The sequence below is a fragment of the Grampus griseus genome (assembly GCF_964374135.1).
Source record: "Grampus griseus genome assembly, chromosome: 3".
NCBI classification, from domain to species: Eukaryota; Metazoa; Chordata; class Mammalia; order Artiodactyla; family Delphinidae; genus Grampus; species Grampus griseus.
Window position 1 is genome coordinate 37,185,471 of NC_139019.1, and position 25,820 is coordinate 37,211,290.

A 25,820-nucleotide genomic window follows, 5' to 3' on the forward strand; every position below is an offset into this window, starting at 1 on the left:
CACAGCACAGAATAGCTATCTTTGTTTGGGTTGAAAAAGTTATTTACAACTAACATTGATTGAGTCTTGGTAAAAGTCCGATAACACATGAAGAGAAATATCCCCTCAGCTTTCTGAAAGATCGATGGACATGTTTGTGGTTAGAGACAGTCATAACAGCGTCAATGCTAGTCTCCTACCATGGCCAAGCATATGGTGTGTTCTTTAACCTAATTCAAAATTCAAAGCACCAAAATACAATTTAGATCTAGAAAATGGGACTTGCTATTTAATCCTCCGTAACTGATGATTAACAATTTAGATGCAGAGACACTGCTAATGAGAAAAGTTTTGATTGGTGCTGTTTAGTAGCTCACTTGAGTTGCCTTTTTAAAATCAGAGTTTTGCTTCCATTGAATCCAAGAACTCTTCATAAAATAGAGAAATACATATATCAAAGGAATTAAGTAAAAGTAGGTTAAAAATAAATAATCTTACAACAACATTTTAAATCCTTTAATGATTTAAAGAAAGGAAGACATAAAACACTGAATGCTAAACAAGTCTTTTGAACTTTTCTTGAGATTTTTAGATATAGATTTAATAGTATATGTGTGTATATATATATATTTTTTACATTTTGCATGTAGGCCAGAGCTGTCTAAAATATCTCTTCATAGTAGGCTATAGGGATCTATCAGGAGATAGAATAAAATAAGATCTGAGAATATTCTCAGTTTATTAGAGTATTTCTTTCTGCTTTGACAATCAGCAGGCATCATAAATTTGAAGCAAATCTTGGCTTTTCTGTCTCTGGGTCTGTATGTAAGACTGAGGAAGACTCCCTCTGGTGAGCAGCTGCTGGTGGAGGGGGTGCCGGTGGGACTCCCCGGCTGGGGGGGATGGCTCCCGATGACATCTGTCGGAACAGGGTGACCCGCTGGGGGACCGTGCCCCTGATCCCTGCCTGCAGGCCCGAGCCGTGCACCGTGGTCACGGGTGGAGGGATGGACGCCAGGGACTCGCCCACAGTGGGATGTGGTCTGGAAATCAGGGTGGAAACCTCATGGGGCAGCGAGGGCTGCGAGGCCGAGAGGGGCCTGACTTCTCGGGTCAGGCTGGTGTTGTGAAGCGCCTGCGTGCTCTTGTGCACTTCGTTTTTCGGTGCGGAGCTGCTGGGTGTCTGTGGAGTCTGGGGCTGCTGCTTGGTCTGCGGTGGCTGCTGTGCCTGCTGCTGAGTGAGTGACAGCTGGGAAGCAGTGGGGGAGGCGTAGTGGAAAGTTCGAGTGGCTAGCGGGCTCTGAACGGGAGGGCTGCAGACCGCAGTGGCGTAGGAGCAGGGCGAGAGGATGGCCGACGGCTGGGGGGTCTGTGTGCTGGGGCTGGGGGAGTGCAGGTTGCCATGAGACAGACTGGTGGCTGTGTACACCGGCGGAGATTGCGTCCTCCCGCGAGAGGTCGGGGTGGTAGTTGAAGACGTGGAATTCAGGGCTGTCATTTGAGGGTAACTGATGGGACCGATGGCCTGCACCATCTCCCTGTCGTGTTTCACAATCTGCTTCAGGATCTCGTTCTCCTGATTGTTGAAAACTCCAGTGTTCAGATCCTTCTGGAACTTTTGCAGAAGAATTGAATTTTTCTTTCCTGTCAGCGAAAGGAAGATAGGCACTTAGAAAGTCTATAAGTGACTGATGACAACTCCAAGCGCGACTGGCTCCTGCAAACAGAATGATGGCAGTGTTTCATAGAAGAGGCTTAAAAGCCAAGCACTCACCTTTAGACACCAAATAGACACATGGCTCCTGTCTCTCACGCTTCCTGTATCTTTCTGGGAAATCTCACCTTCTGTACGAGTCAAGTTGAAAAGTCTGTAATATGGCAAAAGCCATCTTACAGAAGAAATGGAGAGATCTGCATGAGGGTTACCTTGGGAGAAGAAAGGGCATTTGGAGCAGGATGGGCCCGAAGTCAAGATTTCAGTTTAAAGCTTCTTTTTCAAGAAAGGGCAATGGAATACATACTATGTGACAGGCACCCTACCCAAGGCTTTAGGCAGATTTATTTTATTTAATCCACAACTCTTTGCGGTAAGTGTGCTCATAATCCCACTTCACCCAAAAGGAGACTGGAACATAAGAAGGTTAAGAGTAATGTCCAAGAAAACATAGTTAACAAGTGACAGAGCTGGGACAGCAAACCAGTAGATCTGATCACAGATTTACTACGGACTATGAAGCAGCCACATCTATATCACGTTGAGTGTTTGCTGGAAATGAAGTCTCCTGGACCTCATCCACTTGCTGCACCAGATGCTGCCTTTTACTATGATCCCCTGGTAGTTGTCACATGCAAGTTTGAGAAGCAAAGGCCTTTGCTTTTGACCAGTGCCCTACACCAGTGGTTCTCTGCTGTACCTGCATATTTTTGTCATCTCTAGAGCTTTAAGAGTTACTTATTTACATCTGCACCCTAACAATTAAATCAGAATAAACAGACATGGGTCCAGATTTTGGTACTTTAAAATAAACTTTCCCCAGGGGATTCTTGTGTGCAGCCAGATTGAGAACTATTTCATAATCTTACTTTTTTTTTTTTTTTTTGCGGTATGTGGACCTCTCACTGTTGTGGCCTCTCCCGTTGCGGAGCACAGGCTCCAGACGCACAGGCTCAGCGGCCATGGCTCACGGGCCCAGCCGCTCCGTGGCATGTGGGATCTTCCCAGAGCGGGGCACGAACCCGTGTCCCCTGCATCGGCAGGCGGACTTTTAACCACTGCGCCACCAGGGAAGCTCTATCTTTCCTCTTCTGAGAGGTTGTTGTGAGGATTCAGGGGCATAATGTATGGCAAGCTCTCAGCTCATTCTAGAACCTCAACAAGTATTACCTCTCCTTCTTGCTATTGTCTTTGGAGTGGTTTGCAATAAGGAGATGTTCTCTGGCAAAATAACAATTAGTACCAATTGTAGGTTGATGTAAGAGGGGAAAATCAGTGACTTTTTAATGGCATCATCACCTAGGTAAATATGGTAACTGAAAAGTAAATCAATTTGCCATATCACTAAATAAAGTATCACATCTAAACTAACAAGGAATATTTTCAAATGGAAATGTATGATATAATTTACTTGGCTGCTGGGAAAGGCAATCATTTTAAATGACTGCCAAAATGAATAGTTCTCTCTCTCCTTACAGAATTGTCCTAATTTCCCAAAGAACAAAACTTCTACGTTAGTAGAAAACATAAATGCTTACTTTGCATATACCCTTAATTAACTATAACATATGCATTTATAAGCAATGGCCACAGCACTGAGAAGGATAATATTTTTTTTGTGATCATGTGAATAGTCAACATTTCATAATCTAAGTATCTGGGACCTTGTGGAAAAATACTATAACTTTTAATGCACTGTTAGAATTTTGTGAAGATTAAAAATGGAAATACTGGTGCTCACTAGCAATTTTATTGCCTATATTATTGATTGCAAACTGTTTCATGCAAACTTTCTTATAAAAAATTAACTGTAATAAATTAGACGAAAGTGATGCTCTATCAGATTAACAGAAATTCTCTATTGAAATATCCTGATTTGATGCTTTTGCAAAATATGTTTAGCTGGCTTAGGAAGAAAACTCATATGCTCAGAAATTAGTCTCTGGCTCTACCATGAACACTCACACACCACAAAGAGGGAAGTTATTTTCAAATTAAGTAAAGATGCTTTTAGGTATACTCGCTTCTTTTATGGGCACTGTCTTCTGGACACTCCGTCCTGTTACATCTCTAAGTTATCAATAAGATTTTTAATATGTGTCCTGTGTCTAATGGTAATGTCCAAATACTACATTTACTTCTCCTAACCTAATTTCAGATCCTTATGCACTCTGTTGTCCTACCAATATAGAAGAAAAGAAAGATGTAAAGTGCAGAAGAAAAGCTGACACAACCATACGTCAATCAAAAGTCCTTACCTTTAATAAAAATGAAGCAGTTGAAGTATCTCTTTATTTACTTTCCAGTGATCCCAACCCCAATCTCCTTTGAGTTCACTGATTCCTTCATCCCTCCCTAACTCTCTTCAACAATATTCATTGTGTACTAGGCACTGTGAATGTAATAGTAAATGAGATATGATCTCTACATTCATAAAGCTTAGCATCTCTAGAGCAATTTAAATAATAAAAGCAGTGCTGTGATGGAGGAACTTCCCAGTAGTAAGGAAGAATATCTCCAGGGTACTCAGACTATTAAGAGGGTAGAAGGTCAAAGAAGGTTTCTACAGGGACGTGATGTCTAAACTGAGATATGAAAGCTAGTAGAGTTAAGCAGGGAAAGGGAACAGAGGAGGGTAGGGTGCAGGAGGAGGATCTGGGTGTGGAAGATGAATGCATATCACCTTCCAACGTCAGAATGTTCTAGCATATCTTGGGAAGTTAACAGCAAGCCAATCTGATCTAACTTTACTATGGCAATTATTCAAATCTTTAAACCAATGTAACTAGTAAGGTCTAACTTACATATTTTTATTTGAGAGCAGAGAAGATTTTTAAGATAAGTTGATGTTTGCAAAGTAAAGCATCTATGTGGGCACTTCTATTAAGGTTTTTTCTGCTTGAGTCTGTATTACAAACATTTCAAGAAGTTTCTACTGAGACAATGAAAATACACAAGTTTTCAATTCTTAATATAAGAATAAATGTAAAGTTGATCCTTAAAAATGAAAAAAAAAGCCTTGTGATAAAATTTAGTTTGTAATGTAGACTCATACTATTGCATTTTTAGTTCTATTTTAATGCTGTGTAGAATTTTTAATCATTGTTTTTTACCTTAAGATTCAAATTGTTTTGGTATCACTGGTGAAATCAGATTGCGTAGCTAGAAAAAATAGAGATGAATAAACAAACCTAGAATACTTAGAAGAGAAAGTTAGATAGAGCCTCAGATCTTTCTAGAAATATGGCTAGAGCTAATTGCTATTTCTATATTTCTATGTTAATTAATAAGCAATCTATATACTAGCATTTGGGACTTATGATTGCAAATATGTATCAGCCCACTAGATTAAAACTGAATTGTGGGCTTCCCTGGTTGGCGCAGTGGTTGAAAGTCCGTCTGCAGATGCAGGGGACACGGGTTTGTGCCCCGGTCTGGGAAGATCCCACATGCCGCGGAGCGGCTGGGCCCGTGAGCCATGGCCGCTGAGCCTGCGCGTCCGGAGCCTGTGCTCCGCAACGGGAGAGGCCACAACAGTGACAGGCCCGCATACCGCAAAAAACAAAAAACAAAAAACAAAACTGAATTGTGCACAAAGAAGAAAACTGAACAGAGTACCTATCCGATCTAGTCGGTCAATGGCTACTGTCTCAAAGGCTCTTCTCATCATTGGATATTCCTCCAGGACCTCATTGAAATTGTCCACAGAAAGCGAATAAAGACGACAATATGTATCAGCTCGAACACTGGCAGTGCGTCGTCCCTTGGTCAACAGGCAAATCTCTATAAAAACAAAGAAGAAAGATTTGTTTGGCAATTTTCTTTAAAAGGCCATTAAGACCTACCACAACTAAAAGAAAAAAGTCTCATGGTGTGAGAAACCAATGATTAGTAACATTTTCTATTTTATCAGGAAATCCTTTCTGATAATTAAAAGTGCCCAATTTCTAATACTCAATCTTAAAATATTATTTTTTTTAAACAATTGAGACTTTTGGTTCAAAGGGAAGGCTGTAACAAAATTATCTTCTTCCAGTTCCAATTCCAATTCACCTGAAACAAAAATATGCAGAAGAAAGAATAATAAATCCAAAATGGAGTTGAAAACAGGAAGAGACTATTCTCAGATAGACGTTCTTATGAATTCTGGAAGGCAGAGAGCAGATGGTATTATATAGACAGAAACCAAAGTGAGCCCAAAATCATTGGCTTAGAAAGTCTTATGATTAAGCAAAATTGAATCACAGGTTCAGATGTATGCATTATAGGAATGTTTTATGTAGTTCATATATTCCCAGTAAGATCAGTATAAAAATTATATTCCAAATGTACAGAGGGGATTTTCATTTAAGTAATTTCTAAGGAAAATATTTTGTTGTAATTTTGATTCCCAATATATGGTAAGTAAATATTTGCAAACGTGGATTTTCTTATTAGCTAGATAAATAAATGATAAAAGTGAAGATTTTCTATTTCATTTCCCAAAATTTATGTATTAAAATCCTATAGACTTTGCTTCTTTAAAAAATTTAAATAATTGAAAAACTTTCCTTCAAAATAACCTATTTGAAAAAAGGAATGGGAGAAGTGTTTCTGAAATGCACTGTCTCCTAACAAAAGGAAATAAGCAAAATAATTATTGAAAGGGGCCTAAATTCATACTCCTCTGAACTTATTTAAAGAATTTCAGTTCATGTTGATAAACATAGTGAGTAAATTATATGGTAGGCATTATGTCCTTGACGTTAGGGCTGGAAACATGAATCAAACATCATATCTACTTCTGTATTACTTATTTGCTGGTAGTAAAAAGAAAAAGTTCATTTGAATTAAGATTTCATTTAAAATGCAAGCTGGTGAGAGCAATAATATAGAAGGCAGGCACTCTGGGAGTACTAAAGAAGTGCATCTGAACCAATCTGGCAATTGAGAGGATTTTAGGAAATGCCACCTAAGCCACCAATTATGTTGTTACTGTTCGTGCTCGTAAACATTTCAAATTTAATAAACAATATTGTGGTCGGGCCAACATGGCAGAGTAGGAAGACCCTGAGCTCACCTCCTCCCATGGGCACACCAAAATTACAAATACATACAGAGCAATGTATGTATGAGAATGACCTGGAGACTAGCAGAAGAGATTTTCTACAACAAAAGATATAAAGAAGGAACCACAACGAGAAGGGTAGAAGAGGCAGACATGCTGTATAGTCAAGACCCATAACCCTGGGTAGGTGACCCACAAATGGGAGGATAATCACTATTGCAGAGATTCCCCTTAGGGAGAGAGGGGTCTGAGCCCCACATTGGGCTCCTCAGCCTGCGGGTCCTGCACCAGGAAGATGACCCCCAGAAAGTCTGGCTTTAAGGCCAGTGGGGCTTGCATTCTTGAGAGCTGGAGGGTTGTAGGAAGTAGACTCTGCTCTTGAAGGGTGCACACAAAATCTTACACCCTCCAATACCCTGTGCAGAAACAGTAATTTGAAGAAGCCTGGGTCAGACCTACTTACTGATCTTTTAGAGCCTCCTAGATTGGCAGGAGGCAACTGGGACACACCCTGAGGACACAGATGCTGATGGCATCCATTTTGGGGAGCTCATTATACCCCAATGACACTGATGCTGGCAAGCACCACTTTGGAATCCTCCCTCTACCCTATTAACACTGGAACCCAGCCCCATCCACCAATGGGCCAGCGCCAGCCCTGGAACTCTCTGCGCCATGCAGCCCACCATGCTGGGACCCAACCCCACCCACCAGCAGCCAGCAACCTCTGAACCAGCAGGAATCAAAGGTACATTAGATGATACAGAGGACTGGATCAGTAAATTGGAAGACAGAGTAGTAAAAATCACTCATCTGAACAGAAAACAGGAAAAAGGATTTTTTTAAAAAATTAGGATAGTTTAAGGGACCTCTGGGACAACATTAAGCATACTAACATTTGCATTATCGGAGTCCCAGAAGGAGGAGAGAGAGGAAAAGGGAGCAGAGAACACATTTGAAGAAACAATAGCTGAAAAATTCCCTAACCTGGGAAAGGAAACAAACATCCAGGTCCAGGAAGCACAGAGAATCCCAAGGAGGATCAACCCAAGGAGGACCACACCAAGACACATTATAATTAAAATGGCAAAAATTAACGATAAAAAGAGAATATTAAAAGCAGCAAAGTAAAACCAACTAGTTACAAGGGAACTTTGCATAAGATCACCAGCTGAGTTTTCACCAAAAACTTCACAGGTCAGAAGGGAGTGGCATAATATGTTTAAGGTGATGAAAGGAAGAAATGTACAACCAAGAATACTCTACCCAGCAAAGCTGTCATTCAGATTGGAAAGAGAGATAGAGATTTTTACAAACAAGAAAAAGCTAAAAGAGTTCAGTACCACAACCAGTTTTACAAGAAATGTTAAAGGGACTTCTCTAAGCAAAAAAGAAAAGGACAGAAATAGAAATATGAAAGTTATAAAAGAAAAAATCTCATTGGTAAAGGCAAATAGACATTAAAGGTAGTAGCCCAACCAAACATAAATCTAGTAGAAAGGTTAAAAGAGTTGTGCACCTAGAACTAACATAGTGTTGTAGGTTAATTGTACTTCAATTATTTAAAAAAAATATGTAGACACTGGGAGGAAATGCATCAGAATGCTAATGGTAGTTATTTCTGGGGGATGGGGATTATGGGTGATTGTTCTTTTTTACGTCAGGCTTTTATGTAATTCTAGCTGTCTGCAATGAACATTCATTACTTGTAAAATTAGAAAGAAAACAATAAATGTGATTAAAAATGAAAAAATAATATTGTGGACTGTTCATGTTTGTGTGCACGTTTGTGGGTGTATTTGTGTGTGTGTACCTTTGGTGTGCGTAGCAAGATAAACCTCTATTGGTCAGTGTTTAAGCATAAAGCATATTATCATATGATGGAATTTGTCAGCTACTCTAATTTTAAAAAAATGTAATAAAAGTATTTTCGACACTACCCCCAAATTAAACTCCTGTGTCACTATAGTACTAATGCCACATTATATAACTTATGATTGCTAAATTATGTCAAACATACTGATGAGAAATGTTTTTATTGCTAAGTGTTGCTTTCAAATCTGTACAAGTTGTCATATAGAATGGTTATAAGCCTCTTGGAAAATAATCCAATGATACATAACAAAGACCTTAAAATGTATCCATACACTTTACCCAGAAATTTCACTTGACAATCTAGCCTAAGGAAATAGTCTGTAATCAGAACAATGTTATTTACATGGTGATATACATTATGCATTTATGTATGCATCTGAAAATATGGGAATGCCTTAAATGAATAATAAGTCAAGATTCATAATCAACTATGTGGCAATTATTAAAAGTAAAGCTTTTAAAGTCTATGTATTAATATTAATAGTAGAATGGTCATGAAAGTTTAACAGAGAAAAGCAGGATACAAGGTTTTAATTATAGCATGATAAAAATGATCACATATAGTATGAAAAAAATGACAATAAAATCTACCAATATGCACTGCTCCGTTGAAAAATATTCCTTTATGTAGATATACTGTTTACATTTTTTTTCAACTTTCCTTTATCTAAATTATTTTTATTTGTGGATATACAACTTTTATTTTTTAAAAGTTACTTAAAATTTAATATCTAAGTGCACAGAAGAGAAAAAACCCCAAGATATGAAGGAATATAAACAAACCTAAAAATAGTGATTATTATTGTAGGTGATTTCCTCAACTTTACCTTTCATTTTTTTTAATGTATTTTTAATTTGACACTTATATTTTTAATTTACAAATGCTTTCCACTTTCTTATATTTGTTGCTTTCTCATTATATCGTTCTCTTTTGTTGTGAATGTAATATCCTCTATCTTCTGGTAGTTGTTAGAGATCTGGTTTTGAATAATGAATATATGCTACAATATGGATATATTGTATGTGGATGAACCTCAGAATGTTTCACAAACATAGTGAAAGAAGCAACACATGACAGTCCATATAGTACGTGCTTCCACTGATATAAATAATCCAGAAAAGGGAAATCTATAGTGACAGATAACATATTAGTGGTTGCTTGGGGAAGTGGGTGGAAAAGATTAACAATAAGTGGGCAGGAGGAATCTTGTTGGGGTGATGAAAACCTAAACCTGTTTGGCTTGGCTTTCATAGTGTTGGTTTCATAATTTGGGAAATTTCTAAAAAGATTGAATTGTATACTTTGAATTATATATACATGTTGCAATAAACTGTAAAATGGAAACAAAAAGTTTTGTCTTTATATTTTATCTTTATTATATTTTATATTTTAGTTTCTGTTCTGTTTTCTGAATTCTTTCTCTTTACTCTGGAATCATTGTTTTTGTCTCTGTGTCTAGATCTTTCCCTTGTATATTAAATGTTTTCTTCAAGTTACCTGTTGATGTCCATTTCTGTTGAGGATGAAAACTCTAGTGATGTGGCAGCATTTATTGATCTGGAGTTTCTCTTTAGGGTGAATAGGTGGGAAGTTTATCCTCAAATTTCCCTAAATGCCAGAATAAGGAGGGCTGTACTCCAAGGTTACCAACATCTCTCTTAATTGTTCTAGTTCTCTGCCTTGTTCAGTTACTTTAGAGAAGAACCACTTGCTTTTTTCTCTCCTCAGGAAAATAAATGCTTGGTTACAGCCTGTTCTGCAATGTCAAGGGAGGGACAGAGAGTCCACTGTACCACACAGAGACCCTCCCTAAGTCACTGTTTACCCTCACTTTTCAGTTGGCCCTCTGTCATCACACTGTCTCTTAGCTAGCAGCTTTTCTGGAGTTTTGCCAGGAGCTTTGCTCTCTTCTTGGTCATAGCCCTCAGCATTATATTCCAAGTTCCCTCTACTTTTCCTTCAAGTTTCATCAGTAACCACGAGCGTAATTTAAAAAAAATTGTCTTAAACAACAGAAATTTATTTTCTCACATTTCTGGAGCCTGGAGGTCCAAAATCAGGGTGACAGTATGGTTGGGTTCTGGTGAGAGCTCTCTTCCTGGCTTGCCGATGGCCAAATTCTCACTGTGTCCTCACATGGCAGAGAGAGCCCCCATCTCTTCCTTTACCAACACTGTCACTAATCCCATCAGGAAGTTCCCACCCCCAGTCACCTCATCTAATTCAACTACCTAAGGCTCCACTTCCAAATACTACCACGTTGGGGATTAGGGATTCAACTTATTGAACTTGGGAGAGACAAGGACATCCAGTCCATAACACCATGTCTCTTGTCCTGAAATACTATTTATGTCCCTCTTGCTCTTTTAAAAAAACTAAGCTAAGAAACAAAAAACAAAAAAACAGCTTTACTGAGGTATAATTGATATACCAAAAATCTGCACATATTTAATGTATACAGTTTGATAAGTTTGGACATCTCCATGTACCTCTGAAACCATCAGCATATCCGTCACTTCCAAAAGTTTTCTTAACTGCATGTTACAGAATACCTGAATAATACTGGCTTACCAATAAAATAACTTAATTATAAAAATCTGGGAGGCAGGGCTAGTGTGGATTTAGTATCTCAGTGATGCTGAGGCACTGTGCTGGCATGACTTTATTTTCTTGGCCAACCTCTCATGATCACAAGTTCAAAGCAGCAACTACAAGAATTTACATCCTCATACAGTGTCCACAGAGAGGGAGAGACTTCCTTCCCACATTTCTTTCTTTTTATTGTGAAAGCAAAACTTCATAATATTCCTTTACTACTTTTAATTTGGTCTCTGGAAAGGGAAGAGATAAAGACATGTATTGAGGATCATCTTATGTAAAGAAATGGATTTGTATTTACTTTTCTGTATGCTTAAAAATTATTTGAATATTTTTCACAACGAGCCTATATTTATATATTACTTTTGTACTTTAAAAAATAAATTTAAAAATTAGAAAAAATATAGCTACTCTCAATACTTATAGTCATTTTGGAGACATAGTAAAAATAGATTTATTTCAGCATAGATATAAATATATTCATGTTTTCTCTAGATTATTCTTTGCAAATGATTTTCTGGTTTCTATTGTCTGGAGTCCTCGTATAATGGATATACAATATATGTAGCTAAATGGAGTAGATGGACGTGTGTTACATGGTATAGGTCCCCATAATTAACTGATGAATCAGTTAAATACTGTCTTTGGTATGAGAAGAAATCTTCCTAGAGGATGGTGCTTAAATAATATTTTAGGCCTATATAAAAAAATGAGTACATGTTTTATGAGAAAACTTCAGAGGTGTTATTGTCCAGCAAATCTTACTTCTTAATTAAATTCTATTTAAAATACAATGTACTTATGTAATTCTTTACCTTTTGTGATTTTTTGAATGAAAACTGATATTTCAATTTGGTTGATTTCTTGCCAACTAATGAAGTAGAATGCTATTTTGGTGATTTTCTGCAGCAGTGATGGTTACCTGCTGATTCTGCTACCTTAACAGACATCCAATTTCTTAGGTTATTTTAGAGATTTTTTTTTTCTTTTTGGTGTAGTATAAAGAGTATTGGCCTGGGACTAGGAGTCCAGTGTTACAGTCTCAGACTGATTGATCTTGGTTGTGAAGATTTGGACAAATACTTATATTCTCTGGACCTTCATCTATTTATCTGTAAAATGTAAAATTCAATTATATCTCTAGAGTTTTATCAACATTTAGTCCATAACTTCAGACTTCGGTCATATTTTATATCTAAAGTTCCACTGAGTTTTATATCTTTAGTGCTTCCATGGCATCTGGTAGGTGTTTAATGTTTGCTGAAATGAATCATTGAACCAAAGAGCAACATGTTCTACAAAATGAGTTTCAATCACCTGTGGAAAAACTAAGGGCTAAATATAGATTTTCACTAGCAAAGTCCTTTCAGAAGTTATCTAGTGAGCTGTGCTCATTCCCAACATAAAACTCTTCAGTCTTTATCTCTCAACATCTCTTCAATAATTTCTTAGTGAGAAACAGATCAGATGAGGGTATATTCATGAGGGTATATTCTAGAAGTAGGCACTGGTCAGTGTGAAAACCTATCTAAATAGTCCTTTCTTCTTTTAATGCCTCCATACTCTTTGTTTCCACCGTGAAGAGAAATAAACAATGCCACACACTTAGCAATGAGAAAAAGTAACCCTGATCATAAAAGAATCTTAGATTTCATGAACTGAATTTCCAGATTCCATATGAATAGAGTAGGTGTTTCTTTGTAAATTAATTTTCTCTTGATAATAAGTTATTTTGGGGATCTACTTATTGAGTGAAGAGAGTCCTGTGTTAGGTGTTACAGATTGAGTTTTTGTGTATTTACGCTGTGCATGCGTGCGTGTGTGTGTGTGTGTGTGTGTGTGTGTAAAAGACAGAGAAAAACCAATTTAGTCATTTGTATCTCATACTATCCTTTGGGCTCCTTAGGAATTATGTAGATATTAGTTCATCACTATTTTTAATTTCTTGTATTGTGTTTTCTACTTGTTTCCTAACTATTGACCTTATCTCCCTAGCTAGTTTAAGACATTTTAAAGACAACAACCATACAGTAACATTATTTTATCCCTAGCGGTGCCTGCTGCCTTGGGTTCTTAGCCCAGTGAAATTGTTTTAAAATGCTGATGAGTACATCAATGATAGTGGACAAACCCCAGATTGACACTAAATTCTAGTCTTAAGTTTTAAGATGGCATAATAATGGCTCCCCTGCTGAGGATCTTCTCTTTGCAACAGAGCTTGCCAAACACTTTAAGCACCTTCTTTAAGCAGCACAATATATCTTTGAGGTTTTTGTGTAATGTATATAAGGAAGAAAGTACCTAGAAGGTTTGGTAATGTTTTCTTCAAGGTGGATATGTTATTACTCACTATCTAGAAAATTAACTTGTTTTTGGGTGCTCAGATTGACTTCCCAAGGAAAATAAAATAAAATATAAAATGAAATAAAATTGAACTCCCAAAGAACAAGCTGAGTGCAGCTTACAGATATAACCTTTTAAAAACAAAAAAAATAAAAATAAAAACAGAGTCTTCTGGCATATTTTCTAGACTCTGTTGCTTCTTTCAATCTTTCTGCCCTTTTTCCTTGTTTGTCTACTCTCTGAGAACTCAACTGGCAATTTCCTAGTGGTGTAATCACTGCTTTAAAAATCTTAATGCAAATTTACTTGGAAATATATCCTTTCATCTGGATACAAATTTCTAAATGATAATTAAGTTCACAAGTAATGGGAACTTGGCATATTAATTTTATTTCTGCATTATTCTCCTGTTTTCCTCTACAAGATAACTTATTTTCTTTACAGGTTAAGTTATTTCACTTACTCAGGAGGGAAACCGAGAGTAATGCATTCCATCACAGGAGTATTATAAATCTCTGTTTCCGTTTTTCAGCATCATAAGAAATGTGTCCCGGGAGATTAAATTTGGCCTACCACACTATATATATATATACTTTTAATAATCCTTAGGGTATGAGATATATCAACCACCCAATGCTATTTTTGCTGACATTAGTTAACCCTGATTATAAACATTTCAGTCCACCTGACATTACTATCACCTATATAAACAGTCATTTTATAAGGTAGGGCAAATGGCCTCAAGAATTTTGCAACTCAGAAATATTTCTCTGACCTCTAAAACAGAGCTTGATATTGCAGTAACACAGAGTTAATCATGAACTTATGACATGTTTTGTAAGGTAATGAAAGTGTTTAAACCTGAGTTTCCAGAATTTATGGGAAAATTTGTGCTCGGCTGCTCATAGTAACCTAAGCAAGAGCTGCTTCCATCTTTTATACCCGATATGATGAACTAAAAGTAATTCTCTGCTGTGCATTAAAATACTAATTTCCTAGAAATTATTTGGGTTTCTAATCCAGTGCCTCATAATAATGTGCAAGAGGAAATATCACTTTTTTTTTTTTTGGTACGCAGGCCTCTCACTGTTGTGGCCTCTGCCGTTGCGGAGCACAGGCTCCGGACGCGCAGGCTCAGCGGCCATGGCTCACGGGCCTAGCCGCTCCACGGCATGTGGGATCTTCCCAGACCGGGGCACGAACCCGTGTCCCCTGCATCGGCAGGCGGACTCTCAACCACTGCGCCACCAGGGAAGCTCGGAAATGTCACCTTTTAGCTTTCTATTTGTATTTGTAATCTTTCCATATTTATATTAGTGAACTAGTAAAATACCACCTCTTATGGCATGGTGAGGTAACATTTGGCTTAAAGCAATTTGTATATCAAGCTTGGCTGGTAGAAGAAGCACTTTAAGTGTCAAATGGATCTAAATAAGGATCTAAAATTTAGAGTAGGATAAAACATAAAATAGATGTAAATTTTGTAGTATTGATATTTGATGTATTTTGAAACATTTCACATTTTTAAAATAATTTTCTGAAAGAGAGATTAGATATAACATATTTCCAAATACAGATATATATTATATATAGATAGATTTTATAGCATGACAGCTATTCTAATAAACAGAAAACCCAATTCTGCTTTTTCTTCTAAATATCTAACTGAATATTTCAATTCCCAGAGAAACAGTGGTACTTACACAATTATTAGTGTCCTCTGCTGCAGCTCATGCAGTGATTTATGATTATTTATTCATTTAAAGTTATTATCTTGTCAAACGAATCTTAGCTCTCCCCATATGTTTGGTCAATTTATTTCTCTTAAAACACGAGATTAGGGTGGTCACCTGGGGCTCTGAGTATTGACTCTAGTAGCGACACCTCAGACAACTTATGCACTGGCAAAATTGTTATGAGATTTACCTAAAAAAGTGCCAAAAAAGTGCCCGGTACAAGCCTACTGCAGTATGGACACTCTCACAACATAAGTTCCTTTTTCCCTTATGTTTCTACTCCTTTCTCTGTATTTTTTCCTGTGATTTTGGCTCTACCTGCTAGAACCAAGGAAAAAGTAATGCTTCATAGATCAAGTAACCTTCCAAATTTGTGAAATATAACAGCCATCTCCCACACCCTCCACCCTCTCATAAACAATTTGTTCATAAACTAACCATCCCAATTCATTAGACTTGTCTCAAGTAAGATGGCTTCACACCGATGGACACCTTTTCTTAGTTACCCCAGGGAGAATTCATCTTTGTGCCTCTACTCTACTTTGATCATCTTGCATCTTAGCCTCTACAGAACATTATTACACTTATTTGTCTATATGATATTTCTCGATGCTAAACTATAAGGTATTCAATGAAAAGTACAACAATCACATTTGCAGTGTCTAGCCCTCACCATAGATTTAGTCACACAATATCACTTGGTTCACGGAGCAAGGAATGAATGAGTCAATCAACTGATGAGAAGCAGAAAGACTTATACACTGGATTGGAAACATTCTTCATAAAACAAGGTGCTAACATTTGAACACAACATCCCAAATAGCCAGATCTTTTTGAGGAGCATTGGTCCTATTCATCAGATGCTACGTCACCCTTATCTTTTATCTGGTTCCTATTGATTACACTTTTAGGACATTACTGTTCCATTCTGTTGGATATGTGGAGGTTTCTATTAAGGTTTATACTTTTCACTCCTTAACCTCTCTCCCCTTCCCCTTCCTTAGGATGTCTGTGTCTTTACATTCCTAATGTCTGCATAAAATCAGCTTCACACAATACTATTTATAAACTGCTATCTACTATACATTTATACTACTTGTCATCGGCAAATTACAATACTTATGGACTATCACAGTGATTTTCAGAATATCTATGGGGTAGATAAGAAACAATCACTGCTAGCCCCATGTTAACCCACATGATATACAGAAGATTAAAGGGGATGTGTTATGGGATTGGAACAAAAATCACATAAAGATATCAAAGCTAAGAAGAGTAAGACTACAGTTTTCCTGCTTCTATCCATCTTTAAAAATCTACCAGACCACTCCAAATCTTTCCTTCTGATTTTAAATCCACCAGCACTCAACTCTTTAAAAGTTAATCAAACACCTTGAATTATAAATGCCTTTAAAAAGCAGTCAGCTTTTTAAAAATTCATCAAACAATTTCGGCTCTTAGATACCTCAAGTGTGTTTTCTGAAGTAATATCTTGACAGCTCTGTTTTCCTATGTGGTTTAACATAAAATTTTAAAAATATAGCAGCAATAATAGTCTAAATAGAAAATATATTCACTAGATAATTATGAGGTGAGTCTACTACAGGAAAAAAGTTGTTTGTCTCCAAATTTACCCTGGTTCTCTCTCTTTATTCTCTTTTTCACACAACACACATACACATGTGGATGATAAAACAGAGATTTAAATACACATTTTCTTGGCTTATTGAATGTAAAAGTCAATGATCAACTGATTCAGACTGCATTCTTTAGTGCAGTGTTTCCCACATTTTAATATGCATAAGATCACTTTATGCACATTAGTGTCTTGCTGAAAAGAAGATTAGGATTTAGCAAGTCTGGAGTGGGGCCTGAGACTGCATTTCTAAAAAGTTCTTAGGTAATGCCAATGGTGGACTTTTTTTGGAAATGAATTCTTGTAGCTGTCAAATTTGCATCTAAAATAGGGTTCTTAGTTTAAGATAAGTTGGGAAAAGGTGGTAAAAAGAAATGGAATTTAAGGGATAGCATAAATGCAAGTCAATGAATGATTTCCTTGTACCAGCACATTGGAGGAAACTATGGGAAATATAAAAGAAATGAAAGATACTGATCCTGACTCAAAGCTTTTATAATTAATTAGAAATTCAAGTACAATATATAACAAAAGCTTGAGAATAATTCCAAAGCTAAAGCATTTGCTAGTGACTTTAAAGTTTATAAAAATCTAAAAATCCAGTTCTGTACAACTTTGGTGGCATTAAAGGCCTTAGGCTCTGAAAGAAGTGTAGAAATTGCACTGCTTAGACCATAAGGATGGAGAGGACAGGAAAAAAAGGAAGGGGGGTGGGGAAACAAAGGACATTAGAATGAAATAATCATGAGCACAGGTTAAGAGAACAGTTTATAAGGAGGCTTTCATGCAATTGCAAAAACAGCAGCTTCACAGGATCGTAGGATTTTGATTAGGCATAGAGAATATTCCTCTAAAGATAAGAAGTTGGGTCTCAATCCACAATGGTATTGCAATGCTCTTAAGGAAGAAATTTGTTTATAAAATATTGTCTTAGGAAAGGAGATTATATGAAATAGAGAGGGGAGTTCTAACTCTCTAGATATCATGCCAAATATAGGAAAGACACTCAACTTCTTTTTCTCTTGAAGGCAAATTTATTCTCTTTCAAATCTTTTGTTTCATGGCACAAGAATACTAATTTATAATTGGCTTGTAAAATGAACTAAGAGGGAGGTTCTTACCAGTTAAAATTAAGAGTTGTAAAGAAGTTTTGATAATAATTTGGGATATGAGGTGACGGGAATTTGCCTGAAATAAAGCTATAGCACCCAGAAATGATCTCTTCCAAGAATTCCTGAGAAATGAAGCTTCAAAAGAGCTTGAAAGGTGATGAGGCATCCACAGTTTTGAACCTAGATGTGAAGGAAAACCACTAACAGGTAACTCTGCTGTGAGTGAAGATAAGAGGAAAGGTTGTTTTGGGAAAAAATCAAGCAAACCTTTGGCATCCAGAGAAAATCAAGCAAAACTCTGGTATCCAAAGAAATTTTCATTCCGCAGAAATCTACCTGACATTAAGCCAGTAGCTCGTGTCTATCAGATTGGTTAGAAGCAGTAGTTATTTGTGTGTACAAGTTTGCAAGCTTTTATCATATGACTCTGAATATCTGTGATAACTGATTCCAAGATTGATGCCTATCTCAGAAACAGTTATCTGTAACCTGGTCAGCAGCCCATGGGATGGCCTGGTCGGAGAACTCTTCTCGATGGGGATGCTTTATATTGGATTGTGACTAATTGGCCTAATTATACCTTCTCATGGGGAGGCTGAAAGTAAGGTATGAACATCCAGAAAAGCCAGAGAGTGCATAAGTTACGGGACTGGTGTATTCCTAAAGTGGTTCTTGGACCTCAGGACTCACTGCATTTCCTAAGGGGCATTCTTGCTTGCCACAAAGTTGGCCTCTGACTGTCCTGAGGTGGTGTGCTGTGCTTCCTTTCTTCATGTGCTCCCTTACAATAGACTCTGTCACCTCAGCTGACTTGGGCTTGACTCTGTGCCTTTCAGCTCAAAAGCACCTCACCATCCACGCCCTCTTTCTAGATGTTCACAGCCGTCCATTTTATTAAAAGCCTCTACCTTTTCAATTCTTTCCTGCTCTTGAGAGACTGCAGTGAGTTCTTCATCCATAGAGAGGCCTTGAAGTGAGCTGAAAACTAATATCCTACTGATGGAGTTTTCATTTTCTACTTCTGAGTAATCCAAAGTATCAGAAGAGAGGTCAGCTGGAAATCTCTTTTTGTGCAAGATAATAGCAAAAATTTATTAGGCAAAAAAGCAATCCTACTAACATCTCCCCTCCAAAAAAAAAAATGAAAAACAAACCCAAAAAACAACCCAGGCACATTCAAAAATTAATCCTAACAAAAGCAAATATCTGTTTCTCTCTTCTCACCCCAAGAAACATTACTCTATGTGACAGCAAATGAGCAAATTTAAGGTAATAATTACAATCATAAAAATGACACTGAAGTTTTGAATTTAAAAGTTTGTGTGTAGGTTCAAGTGTGTACTGAAATAATCTATGTCAGTAATTAGTTGGTTTAGTTAGCAGCATGTATTAGTTGACAGGGGTAGAATGCATTAAAGGGATAATAATAGTAAGTAAAGTATGTTTTATTGAATGCTTTTACCTATATTATCTTATTCAGAATGAGTTAAATTTGGAAGAAAGGATAGTTTTAAAATGAGAGGTTATATCAGGAGTCCTTCAGGCAAATGCAACAAGCATTTTTTTTGCTACTGAGTTAAGAGTAGTTTTCATATTCTTAAAGGTTTGTAAAACAGTAAATAAATAAAAAGACAAATACGTGACAGAGAACACACATGGCCCACAAAACCTTAAACATTTACAATTTGGCTCTTTTCAGAAAAGGTTTGTCAACTCCTAGGTTAAATAGATTGTTTTCCCTTCCACATAGATGACCTTTACTATATCTTAACTTAGTCAAATAACAAAATCTGGAAGGAGTAGAAATCAGTGAGCTAAAGACGCATGAACCATGTTTTAGCTTGTTATTTTAAGCAAAGTGAACTGAAGAATTGGGTCAAATGCCCCAACAGTTTATCTGAACTACATTTTAAAAAATTCCTCCCTGACCTACTTGGTCAGTATGATAAATGGACACCAGGACACTCTTCCACCAGAGATGGTCTGGCTCCCATCCTGGAGAAAAGCTTTATAAGCCTAACTGAGATGTGATTCCATCCTTTTCAAACCATATCCAATAAAAGCTTCACTTAACCAGATACTCAGTCAACCAGCATTTTCTTCTCAGGTTTGTGCAGAAGTTTGGGGTAGAGGGAACACATCTAAAAAGATGAAAGATACAAAAAGGGCTAATTTTTTCTTAATATTTTGATTGTTAAGGTTTTTATTTTAGAATATTTTAAATACATAAAAAAGAAGAATAGTATAATAGTATACTATTAAATACTAGTAGGATAGTATAATATCATAGTCTAATAAACTTGTATAGTAGTATAAATAATAACAGTAAAATAAATCCCCATATGTTCATCACCTGGCTTAAATAATTACTGACTCATAGCTAAACTTGTTTCACTGATACCTCACATATTTCCCATCTCCTTTATTATTTTGAAGTAAATTGCAAATATATTAATTCAACTGCAAAATTTCCATATGCATTACTAACATATAATCCTTCAATAAAAATCACCATAAAAGTTAACAATAATTTATTAATATTATCAAGCATTCAATTAGTGTTCAAATTTCTAAACAAGAAGAAATTTTGTATGGAGGCAATTTCCATATCATGTCACAACTCTCTCCCCTTCCTAGAGCAGCCTAAACAGAAATGTCCCCTAGAACCTATACACTTAAAATAATTAAAAATAAGTTTTGTAAGATGAAAGATATGCAATCCATTATAATACCGTACCAGCACAAGAGAAGTATATTCATGAGTTTCAAAAAAAGGATATTAACCTATTTTAAAAGAATATCAATTGAAAACAAAAAGGGATTTTGTTGCTGTTGAACACTAGTAAAATATAACTAAAATACCTTATGCCTGGAATGTTGACTTATCAAGGTATATCCTTATTTACTATTTTTTTGCATCATTATCATGATCATTATCAGAAATCCATAAACAGAAGGATGGATGACAGTTGAAAATTCAGAGGCCATGTGAGAATGAAGGAAGAGCTGAAACAATCTCAGGAGAAGAAACAAATTCAAGAAACCTAGTTCTTGTTATCGGACTTGTATTTAGTATTGGACCTGTGTTCTAATATTATAATCAAACTGAATTAGAGTCTTTAGACCAGGGTTTCAGGGTTTCTCAGGGTTTCTTTGTCCCTTCTGGCCTTTGGATCTGGATAATTATTCGACGTCAGGAGTTGTCCTCTGTGTTGTAAAATGTTTCCCTGAATCTCTGGTCTCTGTCTACCAGATGCCAGTAGCAAACCAATCACACTAGAAGCACCATTACTATTGGATTGACAGTAGTGCTGATGAGGACATAATTTTGGTCTCACATCTCCATAAACCCTGCTCTAAAAATCTAAGGTGGCAAAACACTGTTGCTTTGTGTCTCTACAACTTTTACATCATCTCTACGACAGAAGCTTAAAATTATGTTTTAGATATCAAAGTATTCATAATTAAACTCTTTGGGACATTTGCTTTCGTTATGCCGTCTTTTTTGTATAATCTTGGAACACTGTAAAGGGAATGCTAATCACTTTGCTAATGAGAGAAAGCTATTAAAACACATTAAAAATGCTTTTTTGAAAGCTCCATCAATTTTCCTTTCCCATTCAAGTCTCCAGTAACTCCAACTGGTCTACTAGTTTAATTAAACAGGATAAAAGAAATCTGAAGAGTTCATGACATTTAGATACAGAAAAAAAAACAAGAAAAAGGATAATAAAATTTATATTAGTGTCAATAAATAGTAACCAATGTGCAAACTGTTTATTGCAGATAAAGTTTGATTAAGTTGGGGCTTTCTGACAGTGTGTGGGGATACAAAATCATTTTAAGCTATGCAAACAAAGGATAGAGGGAAACTCTATTATGTGGACACAGCTCACATATGAAGGTGTTTCTTTACCGTTGGGATGCCTGGTTAAATTTATAGTATTTCCTCTGATATAAAAGCAGAAACTTTTTTTTTGGTAGGGAAAAATGAATGAAATATGTCCACTATGTACCATGTAACACTATCATATAATACCACAAGCAAGAGCCCCGGCAAATTGCTTATTGTCATGGTGATGACTGATTCCATGGAGTAGATGGGTGGGTAATCTGTGTCAGCCCAGTTAAAAAAGGTGCAGTGTTGGTGCAATATCTATCCATGGAAAGCCCTTACCCAGAAACTGTTTTGTTGTTGTTCTCCATTTACAACTATCTGGAGTTATCTTACTATTTCCCATTTTTATTGTCTGTCTCCTTTGATGAGAATGAAAGCTGCAGGAAAGCAGGCTATTGTTTCTCTTCCTCACTACCGTATTGTCATTACCTACAATAGTAACTGACACTTTGCAATTGTTCAAAACCTATTTGTTGAGGAAATAATTAATAATTTAATTAATGAAGTGGTTATGATATATTTAGATATTATGGACCAGTAACATTAAGAATTGTTTAATTAGGATTTAGAAATTGTCAGTATATGTTTTTTTCTAGGTTTGGACACAGATTAAAAAACAAGAAAAATCAATAAAATAATCATCCACCCAATCACCATCAGTGCATAAAAGAAAAAATATTTTAACATAGAAATAGCGAGAGTAATTTCAAAATAAAAAATAAGCACAGAATAAAGGACGGGACAGTTAAATAAACTCATCTTTAAAGGATAACTCACTCCACTGTTATTATATTACTTATTTCGTCATAGACCAATGATATACGAGCTTGTCCACTGGGCTTTAGGGAGACAGCTACAAAAAGTGGCTTTCCATCAAGAAACATGGAGAGGAAATGAATAACTATTAATTGTTATTTTTATCACGAGCGCATATGTTTCTTCTGAGCCCCAAACTACTGAGTTAGTCTAACCATAAAATGTCAAAATATATATATGGTAAAGAGTGCTCGGTAATTGGTTTTAGGGTCAGAGGTTTGTCTTTACTCTGCTTGTCCTCATTGCCATAGCCCCTTTTGCTGAATAACTTTCGCTAAGGTCTGGTACGTCTTCTCAGCTCCCTTCGTTCTCCTACATAAAGGTTTAATGATGGCCTGTATCTTCCCACAATAGGAATAAATTGTCTTTTCCTCTGCAGAGACAGAGGCATTCTCTCAAAAGTGTTTGTTTTCATAGCCTAATTGACAATTAGCTTATTAGAGAGCATAACTGGATAGGGACCTCTGTTCCCTCTCTCCTATTATGTAACTTCAGAATTTTATATAAGAACTCTGAATGTTTTCAAGTTCAGATATAGACTTGGCCTTTTTGAGAACAGAAACTTCTAGTAATATATAGAATAGTTATAGAAAAAAAGATAGTGTTATAAACATGGATCCAGAAACTCGTGAGAGGTGGATAAGGACACTGAATTGTACCCCTAATGATAGGTACATCAAAAGCTTCTTTTGTTTTCCCTGTCAATAGCTCAGAACACTTCCTATGGGAACTAGGTTGTTCTAATATTAGTGGGAGGAGGAGAGACTTTTTCAGCTAGGGCTTCTAATCTAAACCATACAACACAGAAAATCATTTCAGTGACTATTTTATTAATTCTCACAAGGATGGTACATAAGTAGTACCATTCTAGATACATAAGTGCTAAGTTAATTCATTACTTGCGATACACGCTTTAAGATAATAGAGATTGATTCTGTCTAGGCTCTGGTTCATAAGGGCTAGAGAGTAGCAGACTAAATTGGGAGAGGAGTTAATAAGTTACAATAAGTTGTAATAGCAACAGAGATACACATAATTTTGTGAGAATTCCTGCTCTCATGTTAGTGGCAGCTTTCAGAAGGGAAATTCATTTTCCTAATTTATTGTGAACCAGGTTCATCTTAATCTTTATTACGTGATTTCAGGCCCCTGGTACTCCAAACAGACTATTGATCCTCCTGGACATTTACAAGCTGCTTGTTCCACAGGCATTCATTCATCAACTCAACAAACAGACACTGGGCAAACACTTGTATTAAATAGTTGCAAACATGGCAGATGTGGCTGATATACTATATCATGCGTTCTTAGAATGTGTAGTCTACCAAGCCCAAAACCCAACTCATCTCTTATTTCCTCTCACTGTAACCTTGCAAACCTGCTTTATCTATACTCACTGTCATGGCAAATGGCATCACATCCACCCAGTCATCCAAACCATAAATATGCTACCATTTGTGAATCCTCCCTTTCTCTTATTCTCCATAAAAAGCAGGACTGCAATTTCCCCTGATTCTTTTTCTTTAGTATCTTTCCTAATCCTCTGCTGAAGATTAATTTAAATCCTCATAACTTCTTGACTGGGTTATTTTAAGACCTTTCTAACTATCTATTTACTTGTGCAAGTGCCTTCCTCTGTGAGGATACTTATTCCCAAACGCAAATTTGACCATTCCAGTCCTCGTTTTAAAAGCCTTCGATTCTTGTCCATTGCCTGTAGGATGAAATCCTAATTTCTTGCAAAGACATAGATCCACATTCACTCATCTGCTGCAGCCTGGCTCCCACTCTACGTCCCAAACGTTACGACGACTGTACGCGCATTTCCTTAAACCACAGTGCTCTCGCCATCCTCTGCTTCTACACTTGCTGCTCCTTCTCTGTGGAACGCTCACTCCACAAACATCCCCTCAATCTGCCATCTCCTATTCAGCCTTTGGAACTCACTTTAGGTGTCACCTCCTTCAGAGAGATTTTTTTTTAAATTTTTTACAGATTCCTCCATCTTAAGTTGTCTTTTTTTTTTTTTTTTGGTGGTACGCGGGCCTCTCAGTGTTGTGGCCTCTCCTATTGCGGAGCACAGGCTCCGGACGCGCAGGCCCAGCAGCCATGGCTCACAGGCCCAGCCGCTCCGCGGCATGTGGGATCTTCCCGGACCGGGGCACGAACCCCTGTCCCCTGCATCGGCAGGCGGACTCTCAACCACTGCGCCACCAGGGAAGCCCTTAAGTTGTCATTTTATCTTACGCTCTTAATGCACTGAATTGTGCTGATCTGCATGTTGGTTTGACTTCTTACATGTTTACTTTCTTGAAGGCACACTGATTACAGGACACAGTGACTGGCATAAAGCAGGGTCTCCATAAAGCTTGTTGAACAACAATATTAGTTAAATCATAAGCTGTTAATATTCTGTGATTATATTATTTATAACAACATTGGTATTTAATTTTAATGATTATTAGTATGCAATAATAGGTGGAAAAAAATTTTATGATGATAAATCAGTTAGGAAGATATTGATATGGAATGGGGAAGCAAATGATGAATGAGAAACAAAATACATTTGTATGTGTGTATGTGTGTATGTATGTATAGGTATGTATGTGTGTGTGTATGGTTATTCCAACACACATTATTGAAGATCTGCAAAAGCCAGGGCCGGGGAATAGAGTTACAAAGTTTAAGAGGATCTAGTCCAATAGTCAAGCACAGATAATTTAATTGTAATATCTTCAGTAAAACAATAGAAATACGCTGAGAATACTGTGGACCAGCCTAGAGGTTCAGAGCAGGCTTGTTGGGAGCCTGAATATTTTGAAGAATAAATTCAAAGTAGACAAGTGAAAAAGAGGAACGACAAGTTTGCGCCACATCTGAAATGTTACTAGCTATTACCTTTGACCATGAAATCTATCTAAAGAATTTTACTGGAAAGTGTTATTTTTTGGAGTTACCCAGACCTTGGGAGAATGAAAAGACATTGAAAGATAGGGTCAATCATTGCAAGCACACCACCCTATGGCAAATACTTATTTAATGAAATGGATGTTCAGATACATGTG

At 36.8% G+C, this 25,820-nt stretch overlaps 1 protein-coding gene across 1 annotated transcript in view; it reads right to left on the reverse strand.

Annotated features, from left to right (window-relative positions):
• Window positions 1-757: 757 nt before the first annotated feature.
• HCN1 (hyperpolarization activated cyclic nucleotide gated potassium channel 1) overlaps window positions 758-25,820 on the reverse strand; it is a gene marked incomplete at both ends in the record, with an annotated part of 366,245 nt that continues 341,182 nt past the window's right edge. The window contains 2 exons of the mRNA XM_082651315.1: window positions 758-1,623; window positions 5,312-5,476. Coding sequence (XP_082507441.1) covers window positions 758-1,623; window positions 5,312-5,476 — 1,031 coding nt within the window. The remainder of the gene's footprint in view (window positions 1,624-5,311; window positions 5,477-25,820) is intronic.